This window comes from Pipistrellus hanaki (genome assembly GCF_964339955.1).
Source record: "Pipistrellus hanaki genome assembly, chromosome: 11".
Lineage (NCBI taxonomy): Eukaryota > Metazoa > Chordata > Mammalia > Chiroptera > Vespertilionidae > Pipistrellus > Pipistrellus hanaki.
This window is the reverse complement of record NC_140513.1, coordinates 14,455,173-14,471,946: the sequence shown is the minus strand read 5'-3', so window position 1 is coordinate 14,471,946 and position 16,774 is coordinate 14,455,173. Positions and strand designations below refer to the sequence as shown.

At 42.5% G+C, this 16,774-nt stretch overlaps 1 protein-coding gene across 1 annotated transcript; it reads left to right on the top strand.

The window, feature by feature from the left end:
* Positions 1–219: 219 nt before the first annotated feature.
* Positions 220–1,164, top strand: LOC311630349 (olfactory receptor 1L8-like; the record flags this gene model as incomplete). The annotated part of the gene is made up of 1 exon (XM_084899257.1): positions 220–1,164. One exon carries the CDS (start codon positions 220–222, stop codon positions 1,162–1,164), a length of 945 nt encoding a protein of 314 aa, XP_084755383.1.
* Between the last annotated feature and the right edge of the window lie 15,610 nt (positions 1,165–16,774).

The window sequence follows — 16,774 nt, the reverse complement described above, 5'->3', positions numbered from 1 at the left end:
TCTTTCCCTCCAGCTTCCTGTATCAAGACTTTGTGATACTCATGGGCTTAGAAAGGGAGGACCACATCAAGAACTATGAGGTTGACAAGCTGTTCCTGCACAGCAGCTCATTGTGATTAAATAGAGGAAGCAAAGACTTTCCTGGGTCCTCAAGATTTGGGTTATGGAATCAGAGCATGTTAAATAACAAAACCTCTATATATATCTAGACCCAAGTCAATGGAAAGAGCCAACCAAACCAGCAGTGTCTCCGAGTTCATTCTCCTGGGACTGTCCTCCCGGCCCGAAGACCAGAAGCCACTCTTTATTCTGTTCCTCATCATATACCTGATCACTCTCACAGGGAACTTACTCATTATTTTGGCCATCCACTCTGACCCCCAACTCCAGACCCCCATGTATTTCTTTTTGACTTTCCTGTCTTTCACTGATATTTGCTTCGCAACAACCATTGTCCCCAGGATGCTAGTTAGCTTTCTATTAGAAAAGACAATCTCTTATGCTGGGTGTCTAACTCAGATGTATTTTATTTATGCTTTGGGTAACACCGACAGCTTCCTCCTAGCAGTCATGGCCTTTGACCGCTATGTGGCCATCTGTGACCCCTTCCACTATGTCACCACCATGAGCCATCACCGCTGTGTTCTGCTGGTGGCCTTTTCCTGCTCATTTACACACATGCACTCTCTCCTACACACACTTCTACTGAATCATCTCACCTTCTGTGACTCCAATGTTATCCACCACTTCCTCTGTGACCTTAGTCCCCTGATGAAATTGTCTTGCTCCTCCACATTTATCAATGAAATTGTGATAATGACAGAGGGGCCTATTGTTTTGGTGACCCCGTTTCTATTCATTACTTTCTCTTACATGCGAATCCTCATCACAGTGCTCAAAATCCCCTCAGCAGCTGGAAAATACAAAGCCTTCTCCACTTGTGGTTCTCACCTCACTGCGGTAACACTCTTTTACGGAAGCATCTTTTATATCTACTTACAGCCCCTCTCCACCTACTCTGCCCAGGACCACATTGCAACAATTGTCTACACGGTTTTGACCTCAATGCTAAATCCTTTTATCTACAGCCTGAGAAACAAAGACCTGAAACAGGGCCTGAGGAAGCTGATGGGCAAGAGAATAGCCCAGGCAGCTCCCTCCTGACAAACCCACTGGAATCTGCTCCATTTGGATCTGGCTTCTACTGGCTCTTGATGAACAGTTATATTGTTGAAGGTTAGAACCTTTAAACCATGTGAGACAAGGCTATTGAGGGCACTTACATCCATTGATGACAGCTCCACCAATTGGCCCTGCCTCTGCTTATATGATACCCTTCCTCACTATTCCTCCACTTCCCTACAAAGTAGATTCTTCACTTTCTCATCTTCCAAATACTGTTATAATTCTTTTCCTCCAAATATTTCCTAAACAAATTTCTTTTTTTTTATTAAGTCATCCTCCAAAGCCCTTCACATTTCAATATATTGCTGAAAATCATTACTTAATGTATAGATGTTGAATGCCTTAGCAAATACTTGAAGAGAGAAAGAATGGAGAGAGGGAAGAGGAGAAGGTAAAAGGTTACATTTTAGATAATTTTAACATTTTGAGGATTTTTATAATGCCTTATTGTACTTTTTCAAAAAACTTTTATCTTTCTGTCTAGAGGAACCTCTCACACCATCATTTTTGTCTGTCCTTACTTTATCATATTACTATGGCTTTATTTCTTTTAAATTTTCTCTCATATTTTATCATACAATTAAAAAATGCTAATGACCAGGAATAACAAGAACCAAGAGTGATAACATTATCCATTTCACAGTGGGGAGGTTAGAACCATTTTCACTCCATCTATCCTAAAACTAAAGTTTAAAAGCATGTGAATTAATATTTTATTCCAGAAACTCCCACCCTTAGAAATCTAACATATTGAAATATTATCACAAATGTATATTGAATATATATGTATCTTATATAATAAAAAGCTAATATACAAATCAACCAAACAGCAAAGGACCAGTCACTATGAAGCGCACTGACCACCAGGGAGGCAGATGCTCAATGCATGATGGTGGTCACTGTGCTCCCAGAGGGGAGTGCTGCTCAGCCAGAAGCTGTGAACTGGGTCATGGCTGGCGAGCGAATTTGCAGTGGCGGGAACCTCTCCTTCCTCCGAGGCAGCTCAAAAGTGTCCAGCTGATGGCTTAGGCCCACTCCCTGCAGCCCCTGAAGGCTCCTGGACTGTGAAAGGACACAGACGGGGCTGAGGGCCTCCACTCCCCCGAGTGCACAAATTTCATTCACTGGGCCTCTAGTGTATATATAAAATCCTAGTTTATAGTAGGTAAAAAATTGGCCACAAACTACTATGATATCAATAAAGATTAGAAAAAATAATTATGATTAATTCCATAGAACGTAATGATATACAGCAAGTTCAAAAAAATCTCTATTATTTTCTTGAAAAGATACTAAGTAGATACATTGAGATATGAACAAAGTATATAAATATGAATCTAATGTGTTTTAAATATATAATATATATGTGTATATAGTCACTAGAGAAAGAATTGAAGTGCAGAAGCGGGCAGAGAGGAGAGAATTTCCACTCTATACAGATTTGTAATGTCTGAATTTGTTTAAATAAATATTCATAGCTCATGGAATTTAAAACTATGAATAAATTAGATGACCAATGCAATGGTTTTTCGTAAGATACCCGCTGAAGAGAGACTGTCTAGGTTCTTGTTTATCTGACAAACATCCTTATCATGAATGGTAGTTTGATGTAATTTGGCATTCTAATTACCAAAATGGCATCTCTGTTGCCCTGCTGCACAAAAAGATGTTGTCAGTGAGAAACAAGAGATCACTCTGTGTTCCTCTGTGCTCTCTGCCATAACCACAGTCTATAGAAATACCACACCAAACGTGGCCATGCTGCTGCTGCTGCATAGGCGTTGGGAGGGCTGACTCTAATTCTGTCCAGGCTTTATACCAGGCTTGGGCACAGGAGCCTGATCTTTGTTTTTGGAACCTGACAAGCTAATTCTAAAATCTCAATGGAAATGAAAATGACCTGAAACAGCCAACATGATCTTGAAAAAGAAAAATGACAAATTTGGAGCACACACCTTAGCAAATTTTAAGACTTAACTACAAAGTTGAAGTAATTAAGGCAGTGTGGCATTTGTATAAGATTGTATAAACAGAATAATGTGACAAAATAGAGCATCCAGAAATAAATCCTTGTTTCTATGATTACTTGATTTTGGGGCAAAAGTGTCAATGCAGTTTAATGGGGAAAGGAAGATCCTTTCAATGCATTATACTGGAGCAACTGGGCATACACATGAAAAGCAATCCTTGACCTTTCTCCGCACCATACACAAAAATTAACTCAAAGTGGCTCAGAGACCTAAGCATGATGGCTAAAAATATAAAATTTCTTGAAGAAAACAGATGACTGAAGATTTCTCAGTCAGAACAAAGAGGACTAACCACATACACAAAGTTAATTTTTTTTAAAAAAAGATGAGCTCTTACTACTGTGGTAGAGAGAGCAGCTTTACTCTTCTAGGTTCTTCCTAGACATTAAATCAGCAAGAGGCAGATTAACAAGAGAAAATAGCCAAATTAAATTACATAGGTATGTATGGGAACTCCACATACATGAGAGAGTCAGAGAGCCTATATACCTGAGAGGTTCAGTGATAGAAAGGGAAAATGAGGCATATATGATCACTGGAGCTGAGGATGAGGTAAGGCACCTTGGAGCTTTAGGGGGTAGGAAGGTCATTCATAGGACAATAAAGAGAAGGTCATTCAAGATGACAATAAAAAGACAACAATTACTTCAGTAATTAGAAGTTTTCCCTGCCCTAATGATAGGCCAATTAAAAAAAAAAGACTAACCACAAAAGGAAAGTTATTCAATTGCCTTTTATAAAAATTTAAAACTTTTGCTAATCAAAAGACCCCTTAAGAAAGTGGAAAGATAAAAATATTCACAGTGCATATATCTGCTAAAAGATATATTCAGAATATACATATAGAGCTCGTACAAATCAATAAGCAAAAGCATACAACTCATTTTTTTTTAAAGTGGGCAAAAAACATAAACAGGAATTTTATAAAAGAAGAAACTCAAATGGTCAAGATCAAGTGTGAACAGGGACTTGTCATCATTACTGATCAGAAAGAGGCAAATTAAAGCCACAATGTCATACTACTGAACAGTCAATGGCATGGCTACAGTTTAAGACAATACAAAATTTTGATAGGATTTGGAACAACTCAAAGTCATATATTGTAAAATTGTAGAATAACTTTGGATAACATTTTGGCAATTCCCAATAAAATGAAATGTGCAACTACCTTACTTATTTTTTCAAAAAATTGTAACAGCTTTATGTTACGAAGCGATGAACCACCGGAGCCAATTTGATTTAGCATGCTAGAGTTTATTACAGATTCGAATCCGGGCTCAAACCTTGGCTGACGCAGCAGCCGGCAAACACCCAGGTGAGAGCCCCGATGGAGGGGCAGTCCCTCCTCTTATACCTCTTTTTCCCCACCCCTCCCACCTTTGGTATGTCACTCCCAGATTGGCCCCTCAGGACAAAGACCTGGCCTTCCTGAGCTATTTCTCAGGTAGTTTACACTACCTGGCCTGTTTTTGCCTCAAGCAGAATGTCTGTTCTGACTTCAAACAGAAGTTCAGGATGCTGCTGTTTTGATGACGCCAATCTCCTAGCCAGGTCTGGAGGTCTGCATATTTTACTACAAGGGAATTCCCGGCACTGAGTTATAACTGACTTTATTTATTTTTTTTTAACTTTTCCCCCTTGGCCAGGTCTGTCTCCAGAGTCCTTATCTCTTGGGCAGATGAGGCCCACTGTCACACTTTATTCACAACTAGAGGCCAGGTGCATGAAATTCCTGCAAGGGGGGGGGGGGGGGGGTCCCTCGGCCCAGCCTGCACCCTCTCCAATCTGGGACCCCTCAAGGGATGTCTGACTTCCCATTTAGGCCCTATCCATGCAGGATCAGGCCTAAACTGCAAGTAAAACATCCCTCTCACAATTCAGGGCTGCTGGTTCCCAACTGCTTACCTGCCTGCCTTCCTGATTGTCCCTATCCACTTCTGCCTGCCAGCCTGATCACCCCTAACCACTCCCTTGCCAGCCTAATTAATGCCTAACTGCTCCCCTGCAGCCTGTTTGCCCCAAACTGCCCTCCCCTGCAAGCCCGGTCCCCCCAAACTGTTCTCCCCTGCAGTCCTGATTCCCCCCAAGTGCCCTTCCCTGCAGACCCGGTTGCCTCCAACTTCCCTCCTCTGCTGACCTGGTCACCCCTAATTGCCCTCCCCTGCAGGCTTGATCACCCACAACTACCCTCCCTTGCAGGCTTGGTCCCTCCCAACTGCGCTCCCCTGCTGGCCGTCTTGTGGCAGTAATCTTATGTCCACATGGGGGCAGGATCTTTGACCACATGGGGGCAGCCATCTTGTGTGTTGGAGTGACAGTCAATTTGCATATTATTCTTTTATTCTATAGGATAGAGGCCTGGTACACAGGTACGGGCTGGCTGGATTGCCCTGAAGGGTGTCCCGGATCAGGGTGGGGGTTCCCTTGGGGTGTGGGGTGGCCTGGGCAAGTCCCGTGGTGGTTTGCAGGCCAGCCACGCCCCCCTCGCCCCACCCCCCTCCCCCCAGTGACTCAAACGGAGGCCCTGGTATCTGGGATTTATTTATCTTTTATAATTGAAACTTTGTAGCCTTGAGTGGAGGCCTGGGCCTGCCAGGGTGTGTGGAAAGCTTGGCTTCTTCCATTACCAGGGGCAATTCAAGCCTCCTGCTCTCTCTAGCTCTGTGGCTGCCGCCATTTTTTGTTGGGATTTATTTATCTTCTGTAATTGAAACTTCGTAGCCTTGAGTGGAGGCCTGGGCCCACCAGGGTATGTGGAAAGCTTGGCTTCCTCCATTGCCTGGGAAACCCAAGCCTCCTGTTCACTCTGTGGCAACAGCCATCTTGGTTGAGTTAATTTGCATACTTCTCCTGATTAGCTGGTGGACATGGCTTGTGGTTGTAATGGAATGATGATTAATTTGCATATTACTCTTTTAGTAGATAGGATAAGCCAAACTAAAACAACCCAAGTGTTCAACAGGAAACAGATAAATCATCAGTATAAAGCCATACACTTGATATTTAAATCATCTCACTGTATTTGAATTATTATTTAATGTTAAAAGAAGTGGATGACCTTGACATGATGAGCAAAGACTCTGGGAAGTATTCTGCATTGATGCGCAATATAGATTAATGCCAGGCAAACATGGTTGTGCCAATATTGCCTCTTGGACATCACTATGATTCTTTGAATGCCTGTTGGTGTAGTTTTCCATTCAAACCCATATCTGGTGTAGTCAAAAGATCAAATTTTAGATTCCAACATACTGAGCAGACAACAGCAAGGTGGCTCCCTCATACCCAAAGACTTGCTTAATCAGGGTGTTGTCCTGATTTAGAGAAACATAATGTAGCAGTTGTTAGCTGACAGTCTTAGTATATCCAGTAAGGTTCAATGAAAGGAATCCTCTTAGGGATACAGAGAATCAGCATGATAAGTATAACAATAAAATGTGACTAAATGATATCCTAATCTAATAGCATCTAGGCAGGTCATCATGGTAGAGTAACATGTTGTCACTCTAGAACTTCCCCCCCCACTCCCCCCCCCCCCCCCCCCCCCCCCCCCCAGCAAATGGTTACAGGAAGTCTTTGGGATACTTGAACGGAGCTGCACCTACCAAGTGAATATGCTCACCTGGCAATCTCTTGAAGAACACAATACTTTTTTGTGCATGTAGGTTACTTGAATTAAGCTCATGTCATAAATACGCATGGCAACAATACTTGTGGTCACATAACTTTGGCCTAGAGAATTAAAAGGGACTAAGGGTTGTTGGGAGTTTGAATGAAGAAAGTACTTTCCTAGAGAATTACCATTATATTCTAAATGGCCACTAGAGGGAGTCCTCTTCCAGGAAACTGGCAAAACTTGGCGATTAACCCAGAAATAGGATGAAGCTGTATTTGAATAGACCATGCATTTACTAAACTGACTCAACATCTTGCTTGTCGTTGAGTCTGAAAGAGAACACACACCCTCACCCAAGAAAGAAAAATTGCCAGGTTGATAGCAATAGGACCTAATGTATTTAAACAGTGGTGGCCAGTTAGGATCAGGTAAGAAGTTCATTTGTGGGAACATTATGACAAGCCTAAACTATGTCAAGATGTTACTGCTAAGCATGATATTTACTGGTATTCTCTTAGAGCCATAGTGCCAAAAAAGTAGAAAGGAATTTTGACTTTCTGTGATACAACTGGTAGAGACTGAACAGATTAAGGATCAACCATAGGTCATCCTCATGGGAGACAAATGGGCAGTGTACCACAATACTATCTAAATCCACCCACCTAAAACTTATTCCTTGGTGGGTGGAGTAGTGTATGCTCCCAGACCAGATAGAACCTAGAGTTTACTGAGCAATGACCTTTAATAATTACACCAGTTGTGGGAAATGTGTGGCTGTTGAGAAAATGATATTTTTACAGGGAAGGTTAGGAAATTGTCAGGGTTATAACTAATGTGGACATGTTGCACATTATTTAATTTATCTGCCACAACTATGTGGAATAGTAAGAAATTTTTACACTGAGTTATGAAAATGGAACAAGGGTATAAAATGGTTGCCAGACTTAAAAGATATTTTGGGAAATCAAACTAGAACTTACAATTGATGTAATACTCAGGAGGCTTACTGGCAAGAGAGAAAAGTAAATTTAACTTTAGAAAAGTAATATATATAACTGAATGCCTTTTTTAAAGCCTATAAAATGCAAATGATAGTGGGAAAGAAGAGGGAGGGAAATAAACTGAAAAAAATGTATCAGAAATATGAGGGAATATAGTCATGGTTCAACGTGATTATTGGGAGATATTCTAACTACTAATTGGATGATGGATGTCTTAATGTTGCAGATTCTTTAAATGTCTACTTTTGTGCATCAAATATTGTATATATTACTATATCAAGACTTTTTTGCATTATTTCTTTTTCTAATTTTGTTTTTTTATTTTTCACTTACAGTTGACATACAATATTATATGTATGTAACAGTAATTTATGTGACTTATGATGTGATCACTCCAATAAATCTAATGCCCACCTGACACCATACATAGTTATAATACTAGAGACCTGGTGCACGAAATTCCTCAGCCCAACCTGCACCCTCACCCATCAGGCCTAAACAGGCAGTCGGGCATCCCTCTTATAGTCCACGACTGCTGGCTCCCAACTGCTTGCCTGCCTGCCTTCCTGATTGCCCCTGACCGCTTCTGCCTGCCAGCCTGATCATTCCTTAACCATTCCCATGCCAGCCTGATTGATGTCTAACTGCTCTCCTGCCAGCCTGGTCACCCCTAACTGCCCTCCCCTGCAGAGTTGATCACCTCCAACTGTCTTCCCTTGCAGGCCTGGTGCCTTCCAACAGCCCTCCCCTGCTGGCTTGATCACCCACAATTGCCCTCTCTTGCAGGCCTGGTCTCTCCCAACTGCCCTCCCCTGCTGGTGACCATCTTATGTCTACATGGGGGCAGGATCTTTGACCACATGGGGCAACTCTCTTGATCTTGGTCATTCTGCATATTACTCTTTTATTAGATAGGATAGAGGCCTAGAACATGGCTGGGGGTCAGCTGGTTTGCCCTGAAGGGTGTCCCAGATCAGGGTGGGGGCTCCCTTAGGGCGTGGAGCGTCCTGGGTGAGAGGCCTGTGGTGGTTTACTGGCCAGCTATGCCCCCCGGTGACCCAAACGGAGGCCCTGGTATCTGGAATTTATTTACCTTCTACAATTAAAACTTTGTATCCTGGAGCAGAGCCAAGCCTTCTGCTTGCTCCTTGGCTGCCTCCATTTCTGTCTGGATTTGTTTACCTTCTATAATCGAAACTTTGTAGCCTTGAGTGAAGGCTTAAGCCGGCTAGGGCAGGTGGAAACCTTGGCTCCTGGGAAACCTAAACCTCTCTGAGGCTGTAGCTGTCTTGGTTTGGGTTAATTTGCATACTTTCTCTGATTGGCTGATGGGTGTGGCTGGTGGGTGTGGTAGAGGTATGGTCGATTTGCATATTATTCTTTTATTAGATAAGATTCTTAACTATATATCCCCATGATTATTCTGTACTTGCCAACTTATACTTCGTAATCCCTTCTCCTTTTTCACCCATCCCCCCAACTCCCTCTCCTATTGGGTAACTGCCAAAATAATTATTTTTTAAATGTCTTAGGAATATATGGCAAAGAAATATTGACAACTGTCAGAGGTAAACTGAATGGAAAGAATTAACAGATGAACTGTAATCATTTCTTCATTCTCCGGACAGCCTGAGAATTTTACTCTTGGTTCCACATCTTTTAACAGTAATTCAAAGAATATACCTGACCTAAGATATATTAGGATCATTCTATTTAGTGAACCAGAGTGTGTGCCTGTTTGTCAAGATTACCTATTGGGTAACTAGTAATTAACAAAAGTCAGCTATACAGAAATATAGGCGCTAGAAATACATCCTTAAGAGGGCTGCATGATCATCAGGACATAAAAGGCAAAGGGACCCCAGGTCTGGTGCAATTCTTGACCTAAGTAAAGATTAACATTGAGGTGAGCCAGGCCAACAGAGCTGGATACCTGCATCTATATGGACTCTGTTAGGGTCACTTGAACTAAATTGGATCTTGGCAGGATACCCCTTAGGCTTCCATTGAGGACCTTTAGGGAAATTTGCTCTGTTTCTTGTAAGGATCTTTCGGACAAGGCTTTTCTTTGTATTGCACAGTAATCTCTTCATGAAAACCCTCAAGAGATATTTTTCCCCAATCACAGAGCCATATTTGGTAGTGTGTCTCCTAAATGAGAGATTTACTCTTATCTCTTGGATACTGAAAACTATATCAAAGATCTTCTCACCTTTTCCCTTTGGCTATTAGGGAGCTCAGAGTTAAATGAGCTGCTAATCAAGTTATCAGAACTTCCTAACTAATTTTGTGTGCTTGCCTCACACCATCATCATCTTCCTAATACCTTCTCTTTTTTTTTCTTCTTGTCTGTCAGCTATTTTTTTATTTGATGTTGTTCATTGTATCTATCTTTCTAAACAACACCATTATTTTTAGAAGAGAATAAAGTAGAAAAAATAAGAAAGAGAAGGAAGTATGGAAGAAAAGTAAAGTGAAGTGAAAAAACTCACCCAGCAAAACATTTGACTAGTTGTTTCTTTGTGAATCTGGAGTATCCAGAGGATAAGGTTCAAGAATCTAAAATCTAGATTAATGGGAAGTCTAGTCTCTCTCCTGAGCATGCCCCCTCTCCTTTGATATGTACAGAAATTCCTGAGGACCCTTCTTAGCATTGAATTAGTAAGGCCTGCATTCTTCTTCTTGATCCAAGATCCCTGGAGAATAGATGACTTCACTTCCGCTAACAGAAGCCAGTAGCTAGGTGGAGCTGCTAGGCCACTTTTGCAGCTTGGTACATTTCTAAGAGCTTCCCCAAGGGATAAACCATATAAAGCATTATTCTCACTCCATACTGAAAATCCAACACTAAGGAACCCTGATATCAACATCCCTTGAACCCAGATAACTTGATGCTATCTCATACAACAATACACAACTCCAATTTACCTTCATCACTGTCCCTGGACAAGTGTGTCCACAGGCACACACATATAGACACACACCAAACCATACCTTTTCGTTCCCTGAAAAGTGTCTCCCCATGTTAACCTATCCCACCTATATCAAAAAATAATAACAAGTCACCTCTATTGACACCCCCTCTTCCAAAATACTCATCATTGATTCTCAACCCTTAATCACCTACTAATAGGAAAGCTGAGTCACACCTATTAGATGTGACCACCATTCAGAGGAGGCTCTGGGAATATTCTCAACACCAAGTAGGAAGGACCTCACATTCTCCATTCCCTTTGCTATGCTTTGCTTTCTAAGCCTGAAGAAGGCAAAAAGCAGAGTTCCCTGGGGGGACAGCGTGGAGAGAGAATATCCTTTTCCCTCAGTGCGCAAGGAACTCCAAGGAGGCCTGGTGAACAGAGATTAAGCCATTACAGGATTGGAGAGGTCTTGGGACATGTAAGTCCTGAGCTCAGTGACTCTGGGTAACTCTAACTTCTGAAATGATGAGTCAGTGTGGGGCTGGGGGCCAGAAGTAGGGAGTTAGAAAGGAATTTGAAAGTGCTGGGGACTTGTTATCCCTGTCGTCCATAGTGCTACCTTCCTTGTTTGAGGTGGGGGAGGGGAGGATGTAAGGAGGCTGGAGCCTTTAGCTGAAGTGTGGATTCTGAATAAATTTGCAGATATGGTGTGGAAAAGGCTTCTGCATCTGGAAAGACTGCAGTGGAGAGAAAACATCTGGATGTTGGAAGCAACCGGAACTAAATAACTCCACCTTCACAGTCCACACCTGCCTGGTATACCTTCCTCAGGCCTGCCATCTGAGAACAGTGAGTTCCAAAAGTGTTCATGAATCAAACTAATTGTCAAAACTAATTTTGAGTGCTTTGATAAGATATCAATGAATCAGGAAAGGGATATCCATGTGTTATTGTCAGAATTCACCAAACAAAATTGAGGGCTCTCTGTGTGTACAAAAAGGAATGGGTGATTACTATCACTCAGCCTCTGGTTCTCTCATGTTTGGTTAACCTAAGCGCAGACTGGGCAGATTTCCAAGGTTTTACCATGACTGGCTACTTACTTTACTCAAATATTTTTCTTTGTCTGACAATACAGATAGCTAACTTTGGGGGGTGACCACTTGCCAGGCATTGTGCTTCTACATGCTTTAATTCATTGAGTCTTCCTGATAACTCTATGAGATGGGTACTCCAATTGTCCCCACTTGATGGATGGAGAAACTCTGTCACAGAGAGTTAACTAACTCGCCCTAGACCACTTACCTGGTAAGAACAGGACCCATACCCAGAAAGTGGACCGTGCTCTTTGTCTCCATGCAGTAACACCTCTATAGCAGCCAAAACATGTTCCCTCTTTAGGGAGAAGCCAAGAGGCCTGGATTCCAGTCTTATTTCTAATAATGAAATGTCATGATAATTAAGGTCCTTCCTTCCACTGGTCCTCAAGTTACTCTTCTTTAAAATGAAGGGGTTAAACTACATGGTGTCTAAAAGTTTCTTCAGCTCAAAGTTTCTCTGAGTCATTTTCAAATTCGAGCAATAAGAAACCAGAGTCACCTTCTGGGAATGAAGGAAGGGCCCTGCCATTCCAGGATGGTCTCTGCTCTACCCACAGTGAATTAAATGAAATGTTGCTCTTTAGACGTCAGCTCGAGGTCCACTGTGTTTCTTCCTTACATCTGCTTAGAATCCTAAGTGACCATCCAGGCATTCTTTCATCCTACAAATATTTATCAAGGGACTATTCTGTTCCAGGCACCGTTCCAGGGCGGATGGTGTAACCAAAAACCAGACACAGTCCTCATACTTGGGCAGCTCAGAGCCTAGTAGGGAAGACAATATTGTCAAGTATTAAGATACATTTCCATGTTACGTGTGCAAGAGAGTTGCCTAATCCAGAATTGGTGGAAGAACTGTCAGTCAGACTTCTAAAAGGATGTGAGAGCTGTTCTGAGCCTGAATGATTTGTCACCTGGGCTGACAGAAGAATGGGTATTTCAGGCAATATTAAGTCCCTGGCAAGAAGAAGTAAGAGATGTCTGACAACTAGAACATGGAATGCAAAAGGGGAGGGAGGCAGACAAGATAAGGCCATTGGGCCAGTAGAAGCCATCAGAGGAAGCTCAGTGGGCCACAGGAAGGAGCTGGCCTTTTGTCTGTAGGTTAAGGGAGGCATATGCAGCAGGAAAGTGACTGTTATGGGTTTAATTGTGTCCCCAAAATAGATATATTGGACTCCTATTTTCCAGTATCTCAGAATATGATCTCATTTGGAAATAGGATCTTCACTATGGCAGGAATCAAGTTAAAATGAGGTCATTAGGGTAAATTCTAATCCAAAATGATTGGTGTTCTCATAAAAGGGGGAAATTTGGACACAGAAACATACATGAATACTGGAAGAGGATGTGAAGGGACGCTGGGAGCAGACCACCAAGGTGGTCTACAGGCCAAGGTGGGAGGCATGTAGACTCTTACCTCACAGCCATCAGAAAGAACCAACCCTGCCAATAGCTTAATTGTGGACTTCTACCCTTCAGATTTGTGAGATGGTAAATTTTTGTTATGCCCCTCAATTTGTGGTATTTTGTTACCTAGCAAACTAATACAGTGACTTCTTCAAACTTGCATTTTTGAATAGTGATCTGTCTATAGCACACATGTCAAACACAAGGCCCGCGGGCCAAATCCGGCCCGCCAGGCCTTGCAATGTGGCCCGCACCGCGCTGTCATCACTGCACTCCGCTGCGTTCCATCACAATGACGCGCGGTGACATAGGAGGCTTGTGATCTCGCCGGCCGCCTCGCCGGCCGCCCGCCATACTTGCTATCTATTACGCATGCGCATAGATAACAAGTCACGTGAGATTCAGGAGGCGTGACCTATAGTCGGGCATCCGATGTGGTTGTGCGGGTGGCAGAGCAGAGGAGAGAGTGAGTGTGCGGGCATAAAAAATACACAGCAGAAGCTGCCAGTTCCTGGCATAAAGTGCAGGCATAAAAATCGCAACAGAATCTGCTATCTGTACCCAGCCAGGCATTTTTTGACTGACTTTTTTTTTCTCCACTCCATCTGCCAAATCAAGCTATCCCTGTGCAGTTTTCAACTTTTTCCTTCTAACGCAGATTTCCAATAAACTACATCTTTTACTGCCAATATTGATCCCAAAATGTCCAGGAAAAGAAAAGTTGACAGTGAAGGCAGACAATTTAATGACAAATGGGAAAATGAATACATATTTGTGCTTAGAGAGGGCAAACCAGTGTGTATATTGTGTTATGAGACAGTGTCGGTGATGAAAGAGTACAATATACGTCGTCATTTTGACACCAAACATAATGTTAAGTATGGCAAATATACTTTGGAAGAAAAGCATAAAATTGTTAAAGAACTAAAAGGCAAACTACAATCACAGCAGCAAATGTTTACAAAGGCTACAGCGAAAAATGATGCTGCAGTGAAAGCAAGCTTTATAGTGGCTGAAGAAATTGCCCGTACTTCAAGGTGTTTTTCAGAGGGTGCCTTTTTGAAGCAATGCATGCTAAAAGTATGTGAGCAAGTATGCCCAGACCAGATACAGAGTTTTCAAAATGTCAGTTTGTCAAGAAACACCATTGCAGATAGAGTTCAAGAACTCTCAGGAAATCTATCATCACAGCTGGCTGAACAGGCATGCAGTTATCTCTCTTTTTCACTTGCTATCGATGAAAGCACAGACAACACTGATACAGCGCAGCTGTCCATCTTTATACGTGCTACGAAGACCGACCTCTCTGTCACTGAGGAACTTTTGGATGTAGCTGCCATGCATGGGACGACGACTGGTAGAGACATATTTGAGGCTGTGGAGAAATCTATAAATAATTTTAAATTACCCTGGGAAAAGTTGGTGGGGCTAACTACCGATGGCGCACCTTCAATGTGCGGAGAAAAGAAAGGCTTGGTTGGACTAATGAAGGAAAGAATGCAAAAAAGTCACTGCCACACACCCTTGATTACTTATCATTGCATTATCCACCAAGAGGCTATGTGTGGAAAAGTTCTGGACATGAATGACATAATGACCACAGTCATTAAAACTATTAACTTTATACGGGCACGTGGCCTGAATCATCGCCAGTTCCAGCAGTTTTTACAGGATGTGGGTGCAGAGCATGGAGACGTGCCATACCACACAGAAGTATGATGGCTGAGCAAGAGCGCAGACCTCAAAAGATTTTTTGAGCTCAGAGAACAAATTGCTCTTTCCATGGAAAGTAAAGGAAAGCCCTTGCCTGAACTGTCGGATCCCGCCTGGCTATGTGATTTTGCTATGATGTGTGACATATGCGAGCATCTCGCCCAACTGAATCTGAAGCTGCAGGGACGCAAACAAGTCATCACGAAGATGTCTGACATGATCACAGCATTCCAGCGTAAACTTCAACTATGGAAGTCCCAACTGGAACAGGACAATCTTGCCCACTTTCCCGTTTGTTTGAGTATCTCAACCACTATTTCTGGTACTTTTCCTTGCAGTCGGCTGGCTACCAAAGTTAGCCGTTTACTAAGTGAATTTGAGCGGCGCTTCTCTGACTTTAGAACACAGCACTCAGGCTTTGACATCTTTGCCAATCCTTTTACAGTTGATGTCAACAATGTGCCTCATCACCTTCAGATGGAGATAATCGAGCTTCAGTCTGACAGTGGCCTGAAATCAAGGTTTCAGGATGTTGAAATTGAGGACTTCTACCCTCTACTGCCCCCTGACTCAATGCCAGAGCTCCGACTTCATGCTGCCCGTATTCTATCCATGTTCAGGAGCACCTATCTTTGTGAACAGATGTTTTCAATAATGAATCTGAACAAAAACAAGCACAGATCACGCATTACCGATGACAACCTCCATGCTGTTTTGCGGGTTGCTACAGCCCAAGAAATAAAACCGAACATTGACTCATTGATCCAGGGAAAACGGTGTCAGACATCTAGCCAGAAAACAAAACAATGAGCATTTTAGGTACATTCCAATATTACTGTTTTGCTTGATACCAATATTACTGTTTTGCTTGATAGCATGTGAGTTGGTTAACAGCACTGTTAAGGAAAAGATTGTTCCACTCATTTTAAATTCACATTTCTGGTTAACATTGTCAGTTTATGACTGTTCAGTAAACCATTCGGCCCGCGATTTAGGCTGGATTTTAGATTTTGGCCCCTTCTCTGATTGAGTTCGACACCCCTAGTCTATAGTATAGAGAACACATTAAAAGGGGACAGGAATGGCTGCAAGGAGGCTGTTTTGAAGGAGGAGATAATAAAGGTCTTCATGAGGCCAGTGAGAACAGAGAAAGAGAGAGCAGCAGGCTGGGGAGATTATAGGGGTAAAATCTCCAGGATATCATCATAGGTTGAGAAATGGGAAGAAATGAGAAATCAAGGGCAGTGCCTGATCCATGTCTCTAGTTCAGATAAACATGTGGCCAGAGTAAAGGCTAGTCATCCACTCTATCCAGAACCACAGGCATGAGTTCTATAATACAGGCAACTTGGGGACTCACTGAAGAGTCACCACATTCCGCTTGCCAACCAGTTCTGACTTTTATCTTGCTGTTCCCCCCAGCTTAATGTGTGTGAGTTCATTTTCTCCACAAATATTTATTGGCCACTCACAATGTGCCAGAGACTCTACTGACCTCTGCGGATATAATGGTGAGGTAAAGGAAACAGGATTGCTGCGTAATATGTCAAGACCAATATTGATTACATAAATAAATGACTCATTACAGACTGTGGTCTGAAGGAAGGCAAGAGTTCTATGACAGCATAAAACAAGGTGACTTGATCCAGGAAAGTATTGGCTGGGCTGAATGAGATCCAAAGGACAATAGAGGAGAAAAGCATACAGGGCAAGGACCAACAATCACAAGCCAGTGCAGGGAGGAGCCTGACACATTTGAGGAACTGGGTGAAGCCCCTGAGGCAAGTAAGCCTGAGGGGAG